Source organism: Calypte anna, chromosome 2, assembly GCF_003957555.1.
Source record: "Calypte anna isolate BGI_N300 chromosome 2, bCalAnn1_v1.p, whole genome shotgun sequence".
NCBI lineage: Eukaryota > Metazoa > Chordata > Aves > Apodiformes > Trochilidae > Calypte > Calypte anna.
Window position 1 is genome coordinate 24,174,430 of NC_044245.1, and position 24,882 is coordinate 24,199,311.

Here is a 24,882-nt window from a genome sequence, read left to right on the forward strand (position 1 = left end):
TTTTAAATCTTTCACATGGCTGAATTGTAATCCAGGGCTCTGTTTTTGCAGTGACAAGAAAGCTTCTGGGATTGACCTTGCATTATATTATGTTAAAGAAACTGAGATGAGAAATTCTCATTTCAATGAGAAATCATTGAAATTCGAAAAAGATATTAAGTGCAAAGAAACCAAAAAATACTAATAAAACAAGACATCTTAGCCTTCACTTTTTTGTCTTTAGTGTATTGAGTATACATAAGCTTGTTTGTATTTTGTAGGATGTTCAGCTGAAAGTGAAAACATATCTTCTGGGAACAGATCTGTCTAACTTCAAATATGATGACTTCATATTTGTACTTGATGTTATCAGCAGGTATGTATGTTGTTGTAAGACCACTTAACAATGTTCACAAATTTGAACTCTGATAAGGCAGCACAGGTAGTTGAGGCTTTGCCAACTTTGGTAATAGGAACTGATATTCTGAAGAGCTCTTCTTTATGTGGGAGTTGTGAGGATGTAATTGGGAGATGTAGCATAAATTGCTTTGCTGTTCAAGTAGTGTTTAAGTATGATCTGATTTCCGAATAGTTCACGTCTTGAGATTTCAAATGTGCATATCTGACAATTTTGATATTTGTAAAAGTTTTTTCAGGGACTCGGAGTCAAGAGCAGTACCATACTGTGTTACTGCTAATCTGTATAGTATTACATCCTTCTATTCTGGTAAGAAAATGACTGACTTGGACTGAACTGTACAGCTTGCCCTGCTTAATGGAATTGCAAAAAAGACATTTATTTTGCTTATAGCTGTCTGTCTCTATATGGATGGGAAATTATGGTAGGATTTTGAGGGAAATGAGACATGGACTTCTGTAGAATGAGTGAAATGTTTGCAGATTAACATTGGTGTTCTGCTTTTATGGAGATACATGTATAGTAATGATTGAGGCTTTTAATTCAGTTTCAAATAACAGTATTAATGAATCAGTACATATTTATTAACATTGTGTTATTGTTCTAGGCTGGTGCAAGTTGGAGAAGAATTTTGTGGTAGCAAGTCTGAAGTTTTGCAAGAATCTATCAGAAAACAAAGTGTGAACTATTTCAAAACATACCATAGGTGAGACTACTGTACTTACAGTGGATTAATGGCATTTATTTTTATTCAACTTTAAATGCTTTCCAAGGGAATTCCAGTATATAATGTTCCTTCAATGAGACTGACAGAGAGTAGAGTATATTTTATGGTGAGACTAGAACTCTGAGCCTAGGGAAGAAGGGGAGAGGTGAAGTGTTTGCTTCTACTATGGTTGTGGAAGACTTTAGTTCTGCAGCTAGGAAGCCAGATAAGGTTGAAAAGCTTTTTATGTAAAACTATTTCAGTAGTTTTTCGGGCTGTCTTTTAAGCTGTCTCTTGGGATCCTAAGGATGAATGCCTCTGAAGTCCAGGCTTCCTAACAAAATTGTTGTTTCTTTTGCAGTGCCATTATGTAGCAAGAACTAATTGTGTGTGGATATGAAATACTTTTTTTCAGTATGCCATTTTGCCCTACATAAAATTAGATGTTTAGATCTGAGTCCATCCTTTACAGTCAGGTTTGCAGTTTTTCCACTGACATTATGTTGCTAATTATGTTTCAACAATATCTGAGGGCAGTCATATGTGATGTGTGCAGGCAGGGTCTGGCCTGAAATCTGATATGTGGCTATGACAGATTCAAGACTGGTCTGTTTGTTTTAATTATCTTGATTTCCCAACTCTTGTGGTTTGGGTGACTGGCATTCTTTCATTCTAGTTATTTAGAATTTATCCTCTTCATGGCTGTATAAAGCTAGGAAGAGATGAGAAGAAATACAGCATTCTTTGCTCTTGGAAACTTACTTTCCCAGTCTTGGTCTACTGTTCTCAGTTGTATGGGAGCTGTCATAGAACTAATAAATCCAAACCCATTTTGTCTGAGACTTTCTGCCTAAAATCTACAAAGTATGAAAATTATGACAGAAGAACATAAGATAGTGTCTAAATTCATAAGCTGAGAATGTGGTTTGGGTTTTCTTTTTTTTTTTTTCTTTTGATAGTTTGTAGCGAGGATTTGTTTCTGGACATTTGATGAAGATTTCAGTTCCAGTTGTATGAAAAAGTTGAGCTTTAATCAAATGCACATTCTGTCTTGTGAGGAGATGAGTTGATTAAGAAGCCATGCCACCTGTCTTTATTTCTTGAAAGCATTTTGAACCCTGAAGTGAATTTTGTAAACAGATTTGGAAACTGAGCTTGCAGCCTAGGTTCAGAAGAGCTGTTTTGGAGAGCATCTTTTACTATGCTGACTACCACAAAATACCTTATTTTGTTAAGTAAATGTCTTTTTGATGACTTTGGTTTTGTTTTTGTTTGAAAGACCTATTTAGAAGTTTAGGGAATTAGAGACTAATTTTCTGAATTATCTTTGAGTAAAATAAAGGCTAAGGAACACTGATGGAATAAATATAGAAATAATAATATTTTTGAAATAGTATTTTTTATTAAGGTAATATTTTTGGTAATTCATGTGAGAAGAGGAAAGAAAATAATTATTGATATGACTGATATCAATATCAAATTATATGACTCTTTTAATACCTTTTACATATTTTACAGTGTTGGGGGTATTGTAAAGATTAATTGGTTGATTTTTTTTTTTTTCTTCATCCTCAGAAGAGAAAACAAAAACTCCTTTCTCTCAGCTGGAGCCCTCAGGTTGATTTGTCTGAAAGCTTTAAGCATTTTGCCTTTTCAGATCAAGCTAATGTGGTTTTAACTTAATTTGTGAGTTTAATTGGAGAGGAAAATAAAAGCTGGTGCTTTTAAGGATTCATTAGTACATTTAAACTACATAGATCTAAAATGCTCAGGGTCCAGAATTTATCAGTTCTTTGACTGTGTGATTTGACATATGTGGCCTCCTGTGTTGTGTGATATTTTGGAGAATTTCCAACATAAAGAAATCATTTAAAGGAACTGGTCATATAATTCAAAAAGCTTAAATGAGCAGTGTGATACTAGAGCATACATGAACCTGATTTCGGGTTGCAAGTTGATTATTTTAAAAAGTTAGAATGAACTTCTGGTGGAGAACATCAGTAAGGCAATTTCTGGATTGCAGTTTACTTTTTATTCTGGTATGTTATTAAAAAGATATTATCTGATCACTGTGGCTGTTCAGAGAACACAGGCATCAGACCTTCCATGTGTGCTGGGTACTGAACTTGCATGCTGGTGAAAATGAAGAGCATTTGTTAAGTACTTTTTCAGTGCCTTAATTTTGGCTTTGAAGTGATACAGAACCTGGTGCTGTGGCTTTTAAATGTTTGCATTTCTGTGACTCTTTCTCTGTAGTCTTTCTCAAAGAAGAGGATCTGTAACAGCTGATTTTCAGACTCTCTCTGTTGTTACAGTTGGCTTTGCTGCCAGAAGATTGCAAGCTACAGTGAATTTACATACACACAGCAAACTAGTGATAATTCAACACATTGTTTATCATGTTGAGCAAGAAAATGTAATTGGAGTGGTGTTTGTAGCTTGTAATTAAAATAGTGATATTTCTAGAATATTTTACTGCCTAATTAGAAATCCAGTGCTTAATTTACCAACTGTTACTTGTTAAGCAATACAAAATACCATACAATATACCATATACTAAGAAGAAAAGATACAGCAATGTGATCTTACTAAGCTTTCCTTGCTGTCTTTTCCTTCAGGACTTCCTGCTTCTGTGGCAAGAAGATTTTATTTATTAGAGGTGTTTCTGCTTATGGCAGAGCAGATGCTTTTCTAATGCTTAAAAACATAACAGAAACAGCACAGACACGTAGTGGCTTGATTATGTTTCCCTAGTATGTTTTCTGTTAGTACCAAGGTAAAGTTAAGCTATGGACAAAAATATATCTTAGGACATTATTATCCATTTAATTTTTCTCTTCTCTGAAAAGTTGAGACATCTGTAGCACATCAGTTCTTTCCACTTCTGTTTGCTTCCTGCTGGCTTCAGTGTGTTTAAAATAAGCATCTGTCTTGTGTTGGGTTCACTGAAGCTGTTGTATTGCTCATAGTGTTTGTATATATTATATTGCTTTCTACAGTTTCCATAGAGGAAAAAAGGTCTGGTACTACATTAATCATGGATGTTTCTTTAATGGTTTTGACAAAAAAAAAAAAAAAAAAAAAAAAGGATTCAGAATTTCTGAGACTGATATTCTTTGAGAATTTATTGGAAGCATACACTGTGTTAAAGCTTTTACATGGTCTGTCAGTTGAAAGAATAAGTTATACCTGCTTGCAACTGTGACTGTTTATATGATAGTTTTTGAAGATGTTTTTCACTGCAAAAGTTAAATAATTATCTGCTTCCTTATTTATGCTTGCTGCCAATTAATAGTATTCATTTGTTGTATTTCAGAACCCGTCTTGAAGAATTAAGAATGTTTTTGGAGAATGAGACCTGGGAACTTTGTCCTGTTAAATCAAGCTTTAGTATTCTGCAGCTTCATGTACGTTCTATGAATAACACATAGAAATACATTAATACTTCAGGAGCTAAGGTTCCAGGTGTTCTGAGAAGCAGTAAGAGCCATGACTGCTGTGCAGATGTGAATTGGTGTAAGATTGCCAATTTCAAGGTTAAATTGTGCCAGCATGAAAGTCACATTTAAATAAGCAGCAAGCTGTGGCTAAAATTTTTGAAACCAGGTTAATTGTCCACAAGTTTGTGTTACACTCTGTTTTTATGGAACTGGAGTCATAATAATCTGTCTTGTTGGTGATTAAAATTCTGCTTTATTTCTGTTTACAGGAATTTAAGTTCATGGAGCAGTCACGTTCCCCGTCTGTGTCACCTAGCAAGCAGCCTGCTTCAGCGATCTCAGCAACAGTAACGTTGTTTGAGCAGTACTGTAATGGAGGAAACCCATTTGAAATTCAGGCTGACAGCAAAGATGATGAGACAGAAGATGTGTTAGCATCCAATGGGGTATGGAGTGTTTCAGAAAAAAAAAAAAAAAAAGAAAAACAAATCTTGCTCTCAATAAATAGTGATTTGTGTATCAATGATGGCAAAATGTTAGGCATCCTGTTTCAAGTTGTTTGTTTTGCTTTGGATCAGTATTTTTTTTTTCCATTGAAGTCAAGTGTTCCTGAAGGGTAGCAAGACATGTTCCACCTAAATTAGTATTTTTCCAGGGGCTTAAGTTAGCTTTCTTTGTGGAAGTAATTTTGCTGGATTAGGACTGACTTTCTGGATTTTTAGGAAAGAATGATTAAAGTTACACCTTCTATTGTATTTGTTCACAGTTATATTGATTTACCAGGGATTATTTGATACTTGTTCAGCAGTTTTTAATTGTAAATTAAATGCTCAGGACATTCACTCTGTAGTGAGATCCACTATAAAACTAAAAAATAACTATTTTTTTTCAGCATCCTATCAAAATCATGCAGCGGTCAAATATGTTTTAATGTAAGCTTTGTACCATTCTCTTAAATGCTACTTGAGCATATTTTTGGTTAAAGCTTTTGCACTTGTTTATCTGTTTGGCTTAGTTTTTGTTTTGCTTTTTTTTTTTTTTTTTTTTTTTTTTTAAGGCCATCACACTAAAGACTTTCTGGGTTTCAGCTTCATCTTTCTTGCTTTCCCTGCAGGAACTTGAGTTGCAAAGCAGCTTGATCTATGTTTCACACTCAGACTGTGATGCTGCAGTGTTTTCCATTCTGTGGGTGATGCTGCAGTCTCATTCTTACTGTGTCACTTGAAGACAAAATAGAGTTGATGGGTGTAAAATATTGTTACATTGTGCTTAAAGGAAGCTGCAGGAGAGTAATTTTCCTGGTGCTAGTTCTTTTCCTGTCAAGTATTAGAGCAGAACGTATGTCCTGCCTTTTCAGTAACCTGAGAAGAGTTGAAGGTTTATCATCACTGTTAAACTTATGTTTAGGCTCCAAATGAGTATCTTAAGCAAAGAAAAATCCACTGGAGGCCATGCAGAAAAGTGTAGAATTCCATTGAACTTTGTAGAAACCTACTCTGAAACAAAGCTTTTTGGGAACCTGGGCAGCCATTTGGTAGATATTTGCTAAAATGATCCTAGCCAAATAAGGATTAATGATTATGCCAATAGTACTTGTGAGGTTTTCAAAATGAAAGCTCCCTGTAGGCAAGAGTTTATTTCAGACTTTAGTGTACGTTTGTGACTGGTTTTGATTTTAAAAGATTTTTCTGAAGAAACAGGACTAGAAAATTAACTTAGGGTTTGGTGTTTTTTTGGTTTTTTTCTTCCTCACCCCCTCCCAAGATTAGTTTCTCCTGAAGTTTTAACTCTGTAACATATGTATACAACCATCATGACCTGCACTGTGAGTGCAGAAATCCATCTGAAATGTTGCAGGATATTTTTTGCCACCATTTGCAAGTAAAATAATTAGAAAAGTGTGAAACAATTTTCCAAATATAATATTAAATGGAGATATTTATTTAATATATCCAAAATTTAATATAGTAAAATATTCAATAAATTTAATATTTAATATATTAAATGCATTGAAGAACATACGGAGAACAAAAAAATAAAAAAACCCAAACCCAGAACTGTTGTAATGTGATTTCAGTCTCCTCTGGTCCCTGGTGTGTTGTTGCCAGCACATGAGTGCATGCATTGACCCCATCCTTTTGTGCAGTGACTTGCAGGCAGAATGCTTACACTCGTAAAAGATGGGAGTTGTCTTCAGCTGTTGACTGTGAAGATGATGATGATTTTTTCTTTCTGTCTGCATACTTGCATGAAATGTTTTTTGCATACGCATTAGAACAGTTCTGCTTCATTGTTTCCAGTTTCAACCTTTTACCCTTCAAAATCTGTTTCTCTAAGCTCAAGTAAAATTTAAATGATTCCTCTTTACTAATAAGATTCCTCTTTACTAATCTTTTGCTTCTATAATTATGAAATAATTTGGTGAAAATATTGGGTAGCAAATGCTGGTGAACATGCTGTAGATACTGTTTTTGTTGGCTTTTGCCATACTGCTGCCAAACAGACTCCTATCCATAACGCTCTCTTCTGTCTCAATTTGTGCATTATTTTGTCTTCTTTTTCTCCAATGATCAACCTATTTAGTGATGTAATAGAGCTCAAAAGCAAAAAAAACCCCAGAAATTGTCATACTATGTGAGACATGTGGTTCTCTTACAGCCTCCTACTTCCAGTAGTGGTTTGCACAGACACCGTGGGCTTATGAGGGGCACGTGGTCCTACGTGGTCCTACATGGTCCTGGAAGTCTTACTGGAACAAGTTGTGACCTGAATGAGTTCCAAAAATGTAAATGTGTGGGATAGCTTTCCTTTAATCATTCTAGAATTCTCTTGAGAAAAAGGCAAAGAAGCCACTGCTACCCCATAATCGTATTCTTTATTGTAATGGAGTAACACCATTATCCAGGAAGTTGCCTCTTATCTTTGTTCCCTTATTACCACAGGGAGTCAATGAATTCAACCGTCTAATCTTCCTGGGTAAAAATACCTTTTTATTCTGAATTTGTCTCTATGTGTTGCAAAAGGTATCTGCATGTAGAAATTGCTGTTTTCAGGCTGGTTGCTCACTGCTGTCAGTCCCAGACAGACCTGAAGCTACTTTGTCAGGAAAGGAATCCCTCCAGCTTTGCATGTAGGTGGTGCTATGGCTGCAAGCATTGTGCTGAAGATGGGGCTCTGGTAACTCAGTGCCAGGACACCACGTGCCTTCTCTGGCAGTTGTTCAGCAGTGTCAGGCTGTGGTCTCAGACACAGGTTAGAGGGGGTCATGATCCCATGAATTGCCTGTAGGCTGATGTGATACACGTGTAGCATCCCCATATTGTGGTTTCCCTGTCTTTAGTTTTGAAGTGTTCCATTTAGTAGGCTTGCACATTGTCAGGGGCTTTCAAGGCTGGCTGAACTGTCCTTTTTTTTCAAAGCTCTCTACCAATTTAGTGTTCTTTATTATTGAAGCCTTAATATATTTTAAATTAATAAAATCTTGTTTTGTGCCTGGTGAGGAACTATAATGAATTTTGACTTTCCTTTGGCATAAGTGGGACAGAATGTTCTGCATTGAAAATTGAAATACCAATGACATGGTTTATTATGCATTTTTCTTGTGAAGTACGGGTTTGACTTAGTCATTCATTTTATAAAACAGTTGTTTTGTTTTTTTTAACCTGAAATGTAGTTGTATTTGAAGAACTTAGGAATGATATATAGAACTAATATTTTTTTTTTTAAACTAAGATACAGAGTTAAGTTTCATTTTTCTAAATGTAATTTAAAAGTCATTATGGAGGAAGATGGTTTTGATTTTTCTTCCCTCCTTGTGTAAATCACTTGTAAATTTTTCCTTTATTTGACATTTTTTAGCAATGCTATATAGAAACAGATATATTCCATGTTATAACTTGAGTTTAATGCATTGGAAAATGGGAACTAACTGCTGTTAGTATTGATGTATGTTAAATAAATGTAAAGAATTGTACTGAGAATGCAGAGGAGGCTGTTTAACAACACTAAGTGGGCACTTACTTGATTTTCATCAGTGTATTTGGCTGCTAACTCCATCACTGGAAGGATTAAATCCTTTTCATAATCTTTGTGAGCCAGGGAAGTATTGTACACATTTACACAGAGAGTTGAGGCACTTTTGAGTAGTTGTACAGGACATCTAACCTGGCTGGTGTTGAGCCAAGGTTCCTCGTGATCCGAATGAGTATACTCTCTAAGGGACCATTCTACCTTCTCTTTTTACATTTTTCATCACCTTTCTCCATTACTTGGATGGTCTAAAGGGCTGACACAGAAAAAACTCTTGTTTAGGAAAAAAAAAAAAAAAAAAGAAAGAGAAGAAAAGAAAAAGTTACACCTATTTTTGTTATTATTTACACAGAAACAGGAATAACTTGCTTTAGTAATGTGGGATAGAATTTCTGCAGAGCTTTTATGTTTCAATTTCTTGACTGAACAGTTATAGCAAAGGCATGTTTTAGCACTGAAAAGTGAAATTACTCAGAGGTAGCAAAATTTTGTTTCCAGAGAATGCAGACCTGTTTCGTGGTACTTCAAAAAATGGCATGACTAGAGCATAAGCAACTGATTTACTTGTCAAAGGATCGTCAGGATGGTAAGAACTGTCAGGATTTCTTCTGAGGGTTTTAAAGACTTCTTTAACTGCTAAATTGTTGCAGTTCTGTAGTACTGAAGACAAACCACGTGAAGCCAGTCACCTCCTGTCCCTCTTCCATAGCTCCCTAGGAAATCTTGGTTGTGATACAGTTAACTTAGTTTTGCAACACACTTCAACCACCCTGGAACTTGCCACACTCCTCCTAAGGGTTTATTTGGGCCAATTGCCTAAACACTTACAAATTGATTATTGCTACAAGATATCTGAAGTCCTTCTAGTGCTTAAAATTTTAATACAAACTGTGCATATTTCAAGCGGATTATAAGGTCACTTCAGGTTGAGGTCACTATATAAATAGTTGAGATACTGCATGTTTCAAAACACAGATATTTTTATCTCGTGAGATAATTTTTCCAGTTCATTAGTAGCATTAGGTTGAGGAGACTTAAATAATTTATCCATAAAAAAATTTTTTTTCTCAAAATTCTCTTTATCTCTGATGTTAAGAAAGCAATTGTGTCAGCTTTCAGATTCGTATATCAATATGAACTGTAGTTAACAATGTGTTGGAAATTTGTCATTTTACAGTCACTGAATTGACACTGGCATGTCTTTTATTGTATATTAATGCATAATAAGTGTTGATAATTCTCCATGCCAGCGTTCCAGCCAAATTAGTTAAACCATATCTCTCTTTGTCCTTAACCAAGACTGAACTTGGCTCCTTTTTGAAATAAACTGAGCTTCTTTCCTTATAGTTTTCCTTTGTCTAAAATGCTCACGAGGCAGAAATTTTGCAAGTGAATACTAACAATCAGAACATTTCTTTTTAGTCTGTATCTCATGCTATGTTCTTTTTTATGGCTGAGCTGCTTTTACAGCTTTTGTTTGAACTGTGAGCTTTCTGCTTCTTTAATGTACTGCTTTAATAGTTTTAGGCTTTAAAAACTTCTGTAGCTTGGAGTTGGGGCCAGAAATTGCCATGTGTCACAAAAAAAAAAAAAAGTATTTCTTAGTGCATTTTTGGTGATTGAGAGACTGGCATTACCTGAATGTATGTACCTGAATGTACCTTGGCTTTCCCCTCTGGAGAGCATATATCCTTTAAAACCCTGCCTTTTCTTAAGGATCCTGGCACCAGACTGCCTTTGCCTTTGTTACAGGTGTCCTTATTGACTCCTTGGATGAAATGTCTATGGAGCAGTGTACTCTTTAAGTTAAAAGCAAAGCTATTGTAGTCTCTTTCCAAGTGCAAGTTTATTCTGAAGCTTGATGGATATGCTCAATGCTGTAATAGTTCGTAGGTGTTCAGCAGAGGGTTATATCACAGAGCATCAAGTATTTCTTTTCCTTTTATCTTTTCTGGGTTAAGAAATGCACCTTGTGAAAAATATTATTTCATTATTTATGAAGAAGTTAAAGCACCTATATTACTACAGACCAACCTAGAACATGTGAAAAAGGAATTGACATTAAATACTGCTTTTAATTGGCATGAAAACAGCTTGCAAATTTCAGATGTTTGGTTTTTTTAATTAAATATCCCAGTTGTACACTTTTAATATGCATATGTGCTGTCATAATGAAAAAAACATTTATTATCTGTGCTTGTAAATAGTCTTTCTCCACATAACTCATAGTTAACCAATAATAAATATCTACGATGGAAATTCTATATTTTATTATACAGCCTGTGTTGCTCCTTTTCCCTAGATGTTACTTGTGAGGCTTGATTTGAAAATTATTCTCTTGCAATCTTTGAAATGCAATTCAACAATTTAAAAGAGTGGAACAGTTTCACACCTGAGTGTTTGGAAGCAGTGGTTGTCTATAGCTACTTCAGCTGCTTCTTTTTCAAAAGATGCAATGGTTGGTTTGCCTAAGTATTCACATTTTTCATACATTTTTTCTGGAATATCTTGTAGCATTTGTGACAAATGAAGTAAATGGTGCATGAGGCTTTGTTCCATCTAACAGGAATTGTTTCATGGATAGTTAGATATATATTTCAATCTATCAGAATATGTGGTACCTTTAAGTAGATAAATGATGCTGTATGTTTCAAAACAAAACCAAGAACCAGCACATGCAAATAAATGTGAGCATGCCCCAAACATCTCGAAGTTTTCTGAGAAAGCAGGAGAAAGCAAGAAAAAATTTTCATCTAGCCTTCACTGCTAGAATTGTCAAAGTGTCAGAATATATCATCACTGTTTCTTGGAATAATATAGTGTGCTGTGGTTTGAGGTATTTTTGTGAAGCAATAGTTTAGTCCTAATTCAGGATTGTGTGGTGCCAGATATTTTGGCTTATTGCCACCATATGGATACATGTTGAGGTCTTATTACTGTTTTTTTCAGGTTCTGAAGCAATTAATAAAAGCGTAGTTAGATAATTGATACAGCAATAAGGAAGAAAAAAAATGTATCAGTTGCTGGGAGAAAAAGGATGGGGCAAATACTTATTCTTAATCAACACTTGAGAACAGAAGTTTGGTTAGAAATGCATTTTAGAAATATTTAGAAATGGCTTTGTGTGATTTCCCTGCTGCATTTTTAATGAGCTTTGTCACCAGCCTTTGAAGAAGCATACTTGTATGTATCCTGATCAAAGAAAAATTCAAGAACTTACCAAAATACTACCTTAAATGAGTAACAATATTATAAGGAAAATAATAACAGTAATTTTTTTTTAACAGTATGAATCAGATGAACAAGAAAAAAGTGCATATCAAGAATATGATAGTGACAGTGATGTTCCTGAAGAGTTGAAAAGAGATTATGTGGATGAGCAAACGGGAGATCTCCCTGTGAAAAGGTAAGTAGACTGTGCAAGTCCTTGGTCTCATTTGCATGGTTTTCACCTCACTACTCTAATTAGTTCATTCTCTGTTTTAATCTGTACTCTGCAACAATGGAATGATAATAAAATAATTTTTATGGTATCTGCATGGTTAGAAAGGCTCAGCAGTTTTCACATCTCTGAAAGGGGGAATAACATTAAACTAATCATTATTGCAGAAAGAGAGACACTGGAAAGCAAGATTATGAAGAAGGATAAAGGCACTCTGAAGCAAGTTGTGGAAAATCGGTTAGCAAGCACTAGAAGTTAACTGAATGTTCTGCATCTGCTCTTGTGCATATGTATAAAATTTGTTGTGTCAAAAGAAATTATTTGCAAACAAATTTTTGGGCCTGGGACTTTTGCTTTTGCAGAACAGAAAACTTCTAGAGATGAAAAAAAATTATCTTGGGCAGTAATTTTGAATTTTAAATTGTCTTTTTCTTTAAGATTGTATACACATGCAGGAAAATACATACTATATTTTGGTGAGTGTATATGCCTGTAGAACTTAAGCCTTAGACTACAACTCAAGCTCCTCTCTCTAGCACAATTTTATGTAAATTAGGCCAGATCTCTTACTTTAAATGTTAGAATTCTAAACCAGTTATGCTTTGGCATAAATAAAATACTGTGCAGGAAGACATAATGTCATGTCAAAGAAGCTGGGGGCATGTCTTTTCTGCTTGATTTTATTTGTTTGTTCATGAATATAATAGGTAGTCACATTTGGTGCATTTTTTTTCTTTTAAGTGTTTCTCGAGAAACTTTGAGGAGCAGAAAGAGATCAGATTATAACCTCAATAAAGTGAATGCACCTATCCTGACAAACACTACACTGAATGTGATAAGGCTTGTTGGTACGTAGAACAATTCCAGTTCTGAATTTATTTTTGTTTTATTTTAATGCAGACTTGTGAGTTATAGCAAATATGTTAAATGAATTTTAAGACTTTTAAAAATATAGCTAGTTGGACTCTACTTCTACTCTTTGAAAATGGTAATAAAATAGAAAACACTGAACAAAAAAAATATATATTTCTTGCCTTCCTTCTTGTCTCTTGAATCATCCCTATAAAACCTGAGGGTAAGTACATTACTTCTGGGCAGATTTGGCTGGGCATGACCCCAGCTTTTAGGAGATCTAGGTTTGATCCAGTCCCCTGGATTATCCCTGTGCAGATAGGAATGTTGTGGAGCATGCCTGCCTTTTAACAGCATCCTCTCCTAATGCCACAGGAGGCTCCACTGTGTCTTGCAGCTGTCTCAGATTTTTGACCAGGATGTGCCATGGTACTTAACACTAATTTTAAGGAGTAAAATTGAGGTGATTGTCTAGGATTCCTTCATTATCATTGGAAAATTAGAGAACTCCAGAAGATGATGAGAGTTTGTTTGCTGTCCTGGATCTCTTTGCCTGCGTATCATAGCAGAGATGTCTTAGCATTTCTCTTCTGGAGCTGCTTGCCCACTGCTGATATTCCTACCTCTTGTATGTTGCATCAGCACGATTTTTGGCAAATCTAGATCAGCTCACTGACCCTAGTTAAAAAAAAATCATTAAGGAAATTAGGTTTAAAAAGGGAAGCCTGGAGCAAGATGAAGATGTGGTTTTAAATTGCCCAATCAAGCAAGAGAACTAGTTGCCTCATTTCATAGGAAGGAATGCTGTGTAAGTAGTAGTACTCACTGAGGGGGTTTAACAGTGCTTATAACCCATTTTGAATTATTTCTTTGTGCTCTATGCTTTATATGGAGGCTGGATGAATAAAACAATGTGTAGCTTATTACATAAAAATATTTAAACTACTAATACTATTTATAAGGTTAAGTGATTGGTCACAGAATCTCATGGAATTGAAAAATACCCAAATCATAGAGTCTTTCAAAATTATATAATTACCATAAGCTTTTCACTTTTTCCTTCAAACAATCTGAGCTCCTAATATATGTCTTAGGAAACTGCATATTATGAATTACGAGGCTCCCTAGGAAATGCTTTTACTAATGGTCATAGATATACTAAAAGTTAAATGTGAATTATTCAGGAGGTTGTATATTTATTTACCTTTTTTATTTTAGTGATCAGTTTAATATAGATTAGTCTGATAGAGAGTACTCTCCACTCACTGTCTTTAAGTACGAAAGAAATGCTGGAAGTTATACTTCAAAAGAAACATGGCAAATCTTCTGCAGTTTTATTTATTAACTGAGAGCCTCTGGAAAGATTAGGTACTCTGAGCTGAAACTGTAAGCAGTGTTTTCAAATTATTTCTTGAAGTTAAGTTTCTAGCACAACATGGATTTTAGGCTGTTAGTGCTGTTTGGAAATGTTTTCCCTTTTCACCCAAAATAGGAACTTTAATGCAACTAGATAACAATGTATAAAAGTTGGCATCCTTTTAGAAAGAGCAACTAGGAGGAAATGTTCTTGGAACACTTTTTGTGTCAAGATGCTGAGTGATGTAGTAATAGAGAAATGTTCTTGGCATCAGAATATTTTATAGGGACAATACTTGGGCAGCGTACAGTGTATCACCCTTTGGAAAAACATAGGATGCTGCCCAAGAGATTACCTTGAATGTTCATGCCAACTTCACTGATACTTGGAAATTTAACTGTCCAGAATATGACACATCACCCTTATATAGCATATGGGCTGCAGGCAAGTTTAGAAGTCTGTTTATCACAGAGCAAATAGAAAAAAATCATCCCTTGGCAATACAGAATATTCAGATAAGCACAGACAAAGGTGACAGCTGCTTTGATTAGGGTACCCCATTTCTGAAAATCTGAAAATTTTCACAATGGGATGTGCTTGAATCTGTTGTATTTGGTTTTCCCTTTTGAAAGACAAACAGAATTTTTCAAGTCTGCTTTTCAGTTTTTTTCAGAATGCTGATCAACATCAGTAATTAAGCACAGAATTAAGAGCTGGGCAAAACTGCCAAATACTAAGTGTTGCAACCTGTGTTAGCTCTCCAAAAATAACTAAATATATGCTGGAGTGTGTTAGTAAACTGGGGCACAAAGGCATAGTATTCAAGCAGGGAGTCTAAGCTAGATAGAAACCTGGAGAGTAGAAATGTCAGGTTATTGCTTGATTCTTACCATGTATGCATATAATTTTCAAAGTAATGTTACCATTACTGCCCTACACAAGTAATTGCTGAAAAAAAAATTCAACCAACTCCCCTTAATACTAACAGCTAATTTTGTTTCTTTGTTATTGAGTTTCTCTGCATAAAACAGAATTTTCTGTATTGATTAGTAAATTATGTTGCTATGCACAGCATTAGCTTGAAAATGTGTTGCTGACTAGAGGAAAATGAAATTATTTTAGCACCCCCATGTAATTTTTTCTGATTTGTCACATCAAAACACCTCTGGAATGTCACAGTCTGTTAAATGATCTGCTGTATCTTACATGCTGGGTGAACTGTATTTATGTTTTTGGTCAAAAGTTTCTGTTTCTATAATAACCTAAAGATTATTATATATTCTTTATGGTTCTAACATGCTAATAAAGCAAGCAGTGTTTCATTTTTGAGCTAGCTGGCAGGAAGTGTAAGTTTTCTGCAGTACTGGGAGTTTTCATTCAGTATGTTTTAGTATAACTCCATGAAAAGGGCCATGCTCTATGCTGGAAAATAAAATAAGTAAAAATTTTAGGCCCTATGAACTAGACCTGTAGGGGAAAATTTCTTTGAGTCCAAATCCTCTGCACAGTTTGATTCAGCTAACATATAGCTGAGGATCCTGAAGCTTAAAAAAAAAAAAAATCTATTTTCTTTTTCCCAAGTCAAATGCTTAACAACAGAGAACAGGAAGGAAGACAATGTTTTTTTTGTTTGTTTGTTTGTTTTTGTTTTTTTTTTAAAACATCCTGATTTCTAAAATATTACTATGTTGTTGTTAATCAGTAATCAAGGCAAAACAAACTTCATAAAGCTGGTTTTGAGTTTGTTGAACTCAGAGCTGTCTTTGTAGCACTTCTGTTGAGGAACCTTATCTTCTTTATTTAATTTTTAAGGGAAATACATGCAGATGATGAATATTCTGAAACCAATCGCATTTGATGTGATCCACTTCATGTCCCAGCTCTTTGATTACTATCTCTATGCAGTCTATACATTCTTTGGACGAAATGACACGGTAGGTAGAAACATTTGTAATTTCTAAGTATCACTGTACACACAGAATGAGAATAAAGAGATCTCTTCACTGAAAATACTACCTAATATGTAATGCCCAGAAAAAGTAATGCCACCAGAATGGACTTAAATGCATGAGTAAGAAAAGGCTGATTAGATCATCCATAAGGGGAATAAGGACTGGGAGCATCATTATCACTGGGATATGAAGACTATTAGGTTTTGAGTAGATTCTGTACTCTTTTTTTGTACTACTTACAAGAGACTTAACTAAAAGCAAAAGTACAAGACAGAAAATCACCTTTATCCTGGCCTAAACCAGGACCAAACCAGTATTTTGAAAGGGAGGAAATACAACATGAAATACCTAAAAGTAGTGGCAGAAAGTAGGGAGCAGAGAAGCAGTCTGAGGGAGGATGGTGGTGCTTTGGAGCCTAGAAAGCATGAGTTGATTTTAATTTTCCTGTATGTTTCTCAAACTTAGATAAGGATAGCAAAAGAAAGAGTAGAAGGGGGCCATGAAAATTAAGCACTAACTCAGGTTTAAGAGGTTTTAGTTTTAAATCTAGCTGTTTCAGATCTAGTATTCATCTCAAACTACTTGCATTAATGAAAACTGGTTTCTTTGGAGTGCTCTTGTAGTTGAAATAAATGCTTGCTGGCAATGTCTGTATGTAATACAGATCAACTTTCAACAGAATTGTCTTAGAGCCTTTATGAAAAGCTGCATGTAAAAACAATTTTCTCCTCTCCTGGCCCCTAAGTTACTCCACAAGTAATATTACTACAGGGTTCCAAATTCATCATCATCTCTTGGCAAAGTGTACAGGATTTTCAGACTTAACATATGGTTCTAAATGGTTTTCTGCTGTTCTCTTTGGCAGGACAAATGTATTTACAATTTATTTCTGTTTAGAAGATGGGTTGTGGGGGTTTTTTTGTTTGGTTGGTTTGTTGTTTTTTAAGATAATTGATTTCCATTGGCTTAGTCAGCTCTTCTGGTATTCATGTTGTGTCACATTTATTTTTATTTTTTTGCATCTCCCATTTTGTGTTTTAAAGCTCATACTGAGTTCCTCACTCTCTGCTTCTAACAGTGATAGGCAGGTAAACATTATAGCAGATGGGTAGTAAATCTGTGGTGTTTTTGTAGCATGCCTGATTTTGTTTTGACACATGATTTTCCATGGGAAACATAATACTTACAAAGGGTCTATGAATGTAATAAACCCTCTTGTAATGCTCCTTAAATGTCCTCACTCCCTATAGTGCTTATAAACTTTTAATAAGTAGAGATGGTTGATGGTATGTGATTTAAACCACTTGAAGTGTTACTATTATTTTTATTTACAAAATAATATCAAATAAGATTCTTAAAACGATGTTGGTAACACAGCTTCCTTAAGTGGTTGAAATTGTTTCTGAATACTGTGCTTATGTTCTCCATGTGTGTTAGTAAGCACATAAGGAGAGTGACTTAATTGTACAGAGCTCACTCCAGGATTTTCCTGTAAGGAGGGTAATTTTCCCCATTTGTTCTTACCTTAACAGAAAAGAGAATAGTCAGTCTTGAGTTTGCACTTCTTTTGACCACATCTTGAAAAACTACTTTATGACAGTAGACAGTAAAAAAAAAAAAAAAAAAAAAAATTAAAAGTGTGTTTCATAAAAGGAGAAAAAGCTCTTTTCTTTTTCACCCTTTTTCACCTGGAAAATCAAAGGCAGTTCAGACCTGGTATATCTATAGGAATAAATATGAAGATAAATACAAATTATTTTTGAAAAAAGCTAACTTAACCTGTAGAAAAACAAAGACATGAGCCCTTTTATCAAGTATGGACACTAGGATAGTGATCTATGTCTCCTAGATTTCAGCAGTGTACTTCCAGTGAGAATTCAGCTCAGATGTAAATTTTTATTGAATATATGGGAGGATTTGGGCAGATGGACATTTTAAGTCAGAAACATTAGAGGCGGTAAGTGGGGACCTAAATTATACATGAACTTGAACTTTTCCTTCCCTGATTTAATGCACTGAAAGGAAGTCTAGTAATACAGTGTACAACAGTCCTCTAAATATTGTTCAGTAAATTGCCTTTTGGTGGGAATCACATACCAGAACTGTATGAAAATGTTTCCACATTCTTGATGTTGTTGTATGTTGCTTAGCTGCCCTATTTCCACTTCCTTTGTTGTGTTCTTTCTTTGTGTTGTATTTTGTTGGGGTTTTGGGTTGTTTTGGTTTGGTTTGGTGTTTTATTGGAAATAGAAAACAAGTAATTAGGGGCATTATGCATGTTGAATCAGACTCTGCTGGTATAATTCATTGCATTTCCCAGGAAATCAGTGTAGCAACATTGATTTATCCCAGCTGAACATCTGCCCCATAATACTTCTGAGCCATGAACATGAAGATGGCACATTTCTCAAATCAATCTTTTTAAGCATTAAATAATAATGTCTGGTTTATAAGGATCAGTAGCTACAATTTTATATATGCAAGCTAGAATTTTATATAAGGAATTGCAATAATTTTTATCGTTTGAGAGAGAAGTCAAGACCATTTGGCCTGGGTGTGTGGTATGCATGCAAGTCTGAGTAGGGCATTGTGGTGCCCCATTATAGGCTCATCACCCAAATGAGAAATTTAGTCATGCATCCAAATACAGTGCTATGCCAATAAAGGCTACTGTAGTTTATTGGTATGAACAGTAAGCTGTCATCTTCATGAAAGGTATTTGGGTCATTCTTTGCACCAGTGCAGTGCTGAGTGCTGTGATCTCTGTTGATTTTATTTTCATTTTGTATGGTTGAGATTATGTGCTAAAACTTCACTTTAAGTAAGTTGTAGGTAGTGTTCACAACCTGGAGTTTTGCTGTATCACTGTGATGTTTGAACTGAAGCATTTTCTTTTCCCAACTTAAATATAGTGTATTTCTTTCAGTTTGAATCAACAGGACTGGGCCTCAGTAGCAGCAGATTACGCACCACGCTGAACAGAATCCAGGAGAGTCTGATTGATATTGTAAGTACCTGGATTTTGTTCATACTCAGTGGAACGGAGGTTTGTGTAGGAAATTTAGGAATCATATTTCATCGTAGGTTTATGTTTTTTTATCTTTCTTCATATCTAGTGGCTGCATTGACAAAGGCTTAATTTCATGGTGTGTCATGATGCAGGTATCGTTGTATGAAACAAATTGTTTCTGCTACAGAACAAAACTAGTTAAATAGCTGTTACTAGATACAACAGTAACATTCTGTACTTAAATCTTATAAGGTATTACAGTTTGTGTAATAAAGCAAAGATATTCCAGTATCTTTGTCTTCTTACTAAACAATACAGTTTGTAAAAAAGAAAAACCACCACTGAAACAACACAACAAGTTACTTGCTTTGCTTCAGTAAAAGAAAAGCAAAACAGGAACCCTGAAGATTGTTCAGTCATTCACCTTACAGGGTAATAGAATAAACATACAAAGTCTTCGAGTCATTTCTGAATTGTAAGGGTCTTACCCTGACATTTTGTAGATATATCCCATTGGCCACTTCATGAGTTGTGAAATGGTGAAAATGTAAAATGTGAAAAGTATATATGGTGCTTTTGTGACACTGGTGGTGTATTACTGGCCTTCACATCACTCATCACTTTACAAAGAGTAAAGAGGAGACTACAGGTAGATTTTGTGGATTCAACTGAGCCAGAGTTTGTAAAAAAAAAAAAACAACCAAAAAAAAAACCTGCTAAGAGCTATGCAAAAATGGAAATTTGTATATCTTTTTTTCCACCTAGATATAAAAACCCTTGGACCATTATAGAGAAATTTCTTAGAGTATCATAAATCGCTTGGATAGTAATTTGTAACATGAACACTGCAACAAGGATTTGTTTTCTACAGCTTCTGCTTTAAAAAGAAGTAGAAGTCAGACATTCTTTCACAAGGATTTGGTACTCCATAGGATTATACTTTGTGCCTCTCCAAGTCCTTGAGTATTATATCGAATCCTAAGCTCTTCTTTCAGAGAAGCTTCTTCAAGAGTTCTGGGGCTGTTTCTTATAGTGTCAGTAGAGGGAGCCCTAGATAACTGATAATCCTAGGCCTCTATAAAAGAGAAAAAAACCTAGTCTTATTCATCTCGAAGGCTATATATTCAAAATAAAAATTAATTCTAGGATGACCTTCCAAACAAATCAGTGAAGTATTATGGGAAAATGGCAATTTATGGAATTAATTTTGTAAATTTACTTTGTAGTCACAGGTCCTGACAGTGCTTTATAGTGTTGAAGTTTTGTATTGGTCAAAATAATTTTAAACAATTATTTCTGTTATTTTTCCAGTGTACTCCCAGGACTTGTTATTTTTCTCCAGTCACTTAATAATTCTGTTCCAGATAACATTAATATCAAATGAAATTAATACCTATGTTCCAGGAATGATTTGAAAGGAGGAAGTCTTAGCTAACTACTGTTAAGTTAAAGGCATTCCAGGAGATATGTTAATATTAATCTTATGCACTTCTGCTGGTCTTATGCTATAAATGGAAATTTTTCACTTTTTTTTTCATAAGAAAGAAAGTCATCTGGCTGGTTTTATCGTTTGCTTATTTTCAAGAGTTTATGAAAGTTGAGATTTATCTTTACTTGTAGAGTAACAAGGCAACCAGGTGCCTCTGATTGCCAAGGAGTGGGTGTGAGCTCGTATCAAGTCCACCTGTGCCTGGTTAGGGCAGGCCCCCTACTGAGCATGAGCAGGACCAGGGGGCCAATAAAAGGTGAGGCTCACAGCCACAGGGCAGCTCACTCTTGGGCTAGGCATCAGAGAGGCCAGTAGGTCTTTGAGCCACAGGACCGATCTAGGCTAGTTCCACTCTGTGAGCTATAGACTTAGAGCACTGCTCACAAGTCTCTATTATGACACCTGGTTGAGACCTTGAGGTGCCGGTCCCTAAGAAAGGTTAGTCTCGCTACATTTACTGTGTCATAAATTGGATATTTCTCTTGACTGTATGGACTGTTCTGGAGTGCTTTCAAAATTCTCCTCTCATTATTATTGTGAATTGCTTTCTGAAAATATTTCTGTTTGTATTGTGGGTTTCAGTCTCAGGGCCTTTTGGGATTTGGGGGAGGAGGGTGTTGCATTGTCTTCTGTTCATGGTAATTTCATTAAGGACCATTGTTTCTGTCCCATTTCAGTTCCTGATGGCAGCATTTTTTGAGATTTTGTTTTCACAAAGAAAGTTCTGAATCTGTGACAGAGCTGTGCCAGAATTATATGTAGATCAGAATATTTCCTCTAATCTGTCAGTGCCTGTGAAGGCTGAGCACTATGATCTGTGCCAAGATTCTTCAGTAATTTAGATTAGACCATTCCCAGCTTTCCTCTTTATATTTGTCCAGTCCTTTTTGAGATACCAAGTGGGTGAAGGCTTGCTTATTCTATATTTATGGTCAGGAGAAGGTCTCTAAACCCTCCAACTATTCTTCCATCTCTTCCACCTACATTCTATAGTTTCTGTATGAATTTCTGTAGTTCCTCTTTGGAAGTGAAATAGTGGTATCTAATTTACATCAGATACGTTTTAGGATGCTACTTCTTTTTATTCAGCTGAATTTTAAGCTTCCTTAGTGAAGGAAAAACAAAGTGGAAGGGGGAAGTCCACTTCAAATGACCTGTTAATTAGGCCAAATACATTGTGCCTATTTCTGAGCTGCCTATACCTCCTCGCTGCCATTTCCCTTGAGTGGGCAATGTACAGATATCTACACACATTTGGACTTTTTGTTTGTCACTTCCAATGGGAATATGTTTTTGCAACAGTAATTATGTTCATATTAATCCACTGAGACCACTAAACCCCCAGGTAGGTACAAGCCATCAATCAGATTGAGGTGATCTATGTTAACTGATGATGTAGAAGGGAAACTTTTACTTCTGATTCCTTGTTCTGTCTCTCTAAGCAGCTTCCTTATCTGCACAGAGTGCAATTTAGTCATGGTACTTCCATTACATAGATGTTTGTTACGAATGTCCCGTGTATGCAAATAGCTGTTTTGAGTGATACTGCTCCTTCCAAAAGTGGTATTTTTTGGGAAATAACCATTGAATACTCATAAATGCCATTGCAAATAGGCTTGCTTAGATAATGTAGGATTTGAATTAGTTTATCATTACTGTGCCTTACAGCAGTAGAAAATATGGTAAAATATGTAAGCATTTCAATACAATGTATAGAAGAGTAGAGGGAGAGAGTCATTGGTATAAAGTAATGCTGGTTAGTGTATTTTAGATTCTCTTTAGCTTTTTGACTCTTTCCCCATAACTTGTATATCTTTTGGCAGAGAGAAAGATGGTGCAAAGATGGAAAATGTAGATTTTTCAGCTGTACAAATAATGATGTAAGGAGTAATGGGAGGAAGAATTTTTTTCTTCATGCCTACATTCCAACCCATTTTGTCTTTGACCCTTTCATCTTATGGAACAGTATTGTTCCATTACACTAGTCCCAATTCTAGAAACAAACAAAACAGTTTTACTTAAAGTGTCACAGCACAGTTCTGCAATAGTTAGTGTGCACATGAGCCCTGTGATGTCCTGGTTTGGCATACAAATGGCAAACTCTGGATAGTGTAGGCTGTGGAATTTTTTACTTGACATGGCAGTGCCTAGTGCAGGATGCTGCTCCTAAAACACGTAGCGAAGGTCCCCACTGAAGTGGTAGCTGTAATCTGGGATTCCTGGTGAGGTTTTGTTTGGTTAAGCTATTCCTGCAACTTTTACAACCCTTGCTTGCTGTGCTGCTCCTTCAAAGGAAAATACCCTGAAGAAACTAAACCAAGGAGTGGGGTTTTTTTCCTCTCTTTGAAAAGATTTGTACAACATACATGATGACAGTGTTTAAAGGTGTTGTGTGAATTGCTTGTCAAGGGAAGATAAGTCTGTGTGTACAAAATAAATTTCTGGCATGATGAGCACTTTGAAAATATGCTAGGACTTCTGCAGCTATTTGGCTTCATTGTACTTTTAATGTAGACCTCTTCATGTGTTTGTTTACTATATTGCCCAAGTAGACTGGAATTATTTACTGAAGTTTTCTAGCCTCTTTCTTTGAATAATTTTTTTTTGATTTTGGCAATTTGTCTTTCTTAGGGCAGTCACTGAACCATTGTTTTTTAGTAACTTCTGACTTCTTGCTGGGCACCCAAAATATGGGCTGATTACTTGTCCCAGAGGAGTACAGGTGTCTTCAGAGTCACAGTTGGGCACCTCGAAACAGGCAGCAGCTCCTCCTGAAAATCTTTTCTTTTTGTATAAGAAAAAAGTTGCAGTAATAAATCATGCTACTGAACCATATTGGTTTACGTGCTTTTGTAATGTAGTAACAGCTCAGGTTCCCAAAGGTTTTGGCAGTGGTGGGCTGCTTTTCTGCAGAGACTCATTTGATAGTTACTTTTTAAAGCACAGTTAATGAGTAATTTTCTCTGTTGTCTACCAGCACAAAGTGATTCCTTATTGTGTTAAGTTAGATAAAATAGTAAATAAACTTGATATAGTTTGGTAATTTTTGAATGCAAAAAGTCTGGCATTAAACTTTTAACATGAAATGCAAAGATTCCAGAAGTTTCCAGGCAAGATTTATTGAAGTCTGCTACAGAAGTCAGAGGGACTGACCTAAGTGAGGTTTGGTACATGCTTGTTTTGTGGCAAAGAGCATGGAGGATGCACAGTCTTGGAGTCACTAACCTGATGCCTACCACGATGCACTGCACTGCTGGGACTTGTGCCAAGTGTAAGCATTGCAAATGTTGGCAAGCATGTGCAGCTGAAAAATGTATATTTTCCATCTCTGCACTGTCAGGCTCTAAGCTACTAAGATAGTTCCCTAAGCACACACTATAGCTCGTACTGCTGCTATGAGCACCCCTTAAACAGCTAAAGCAGTCATAAGCTTGCTTTAGCACTTCTGGATCCTGATATTTTAAGGCATTTAGAGCAAAGCAGCTATTGTAAGTAATTGCTAGTTGTCAGTGTCAATTGTGTAGCATTAGAAAACTCGGTTCTTTTCAGTATGAGGGAGTTAGGCTGAGGCTAGAGAAAACTGAATAGATGAGATCTGCTGGAAGGTGTTTGCATGGAATGCTGGTTAACCTGCACTGTGTTGTTTGGTTTGGTTTTTTGGTTTTTTTTTTTTCCTGCTTGGCAAGAAAAGAGAAAAGTATCTTGCTGTTTCTGTCAGTTCCAGGTGTACATCCACATTATTTTATCAAATAGTATTTTTCCCAGTTTACTTGTAAAAATGTTATACAGAATGTTATATGTCTTAGATGTATCAGAATTCTGCTCTATGAGCACGACCTGCTATTCTGATACAAAGGAAAGCAGAGCAAGCTTGTTCAGCTTTGGTATTGGTGCCTGCACACTTGGTACTTAGTACTGCAGTAGTTCTCAGTGTAACTTGACATTCCTTGAAAATAAAGTTGGTCTGCTTGCTATTTAATTTTCTGGCTTCTGCTCTCTTCTTCTTCCTTCTCCATCTCTTCCTCTGGAGACTGGGATTGTTAATGAGCCACCTCAGTGGCTCATTGTCTCTCTACTAAAAGAGAAATGGTTGGTAGGCTGTGGGCTTGGTTTTTTTGTCATGTGTAAATATTTCAAAGGTTCTCAGTTTTTTGTTTGTTTGTTCATTTATTTGAGAATGATATGAAGTGGAAAATAACAATAAAAAA

General features: G+C 35.5%; 1 protein-coding gene across 1 annotated transcript in view; it reads left to right on the forward strand.

Annotated features, from left to right (window-relative positions):
* The window catches only part of VPS50 (VPS50 subunit of EARP/GARPII complex), a 71,273-nt gene that overhangs the window by 35,789 nt on the left and 10,602 nt on the right, over positions 1-24,882 (forward strand). Inside the window, exons 15-22 of the mRNA XM_008494145.2 lie at positions 261-355; positions 1,005-1,103; positions 4,420-4,510; positions 4,813-4,989; positions 11,860-11,978; positions 12,756-12,862; positions 16,036-16,157; positions 19,102-19,182. Of these exons, the coding sequence (XP_008492367.1) occupies positions 261-355; positions 1,005-1,103; positions 4,420-4,510; positions 4,813-4,989; positions 11,860-11,978; positions 12,756-12,862; positions 16,036-16,157; positions 19,102-19,182 (891 nt within the window). The remainder of the gene's footprint in view (positions 1-260; positions 356-1,004; positions 1,104-4,419; positions 4,511-4,812; positions 4,990-11,859; positions 11,979-12,755; positions 12,863-16,035; positions 16,158-19,101; positions 19,183-24,882) is intronic.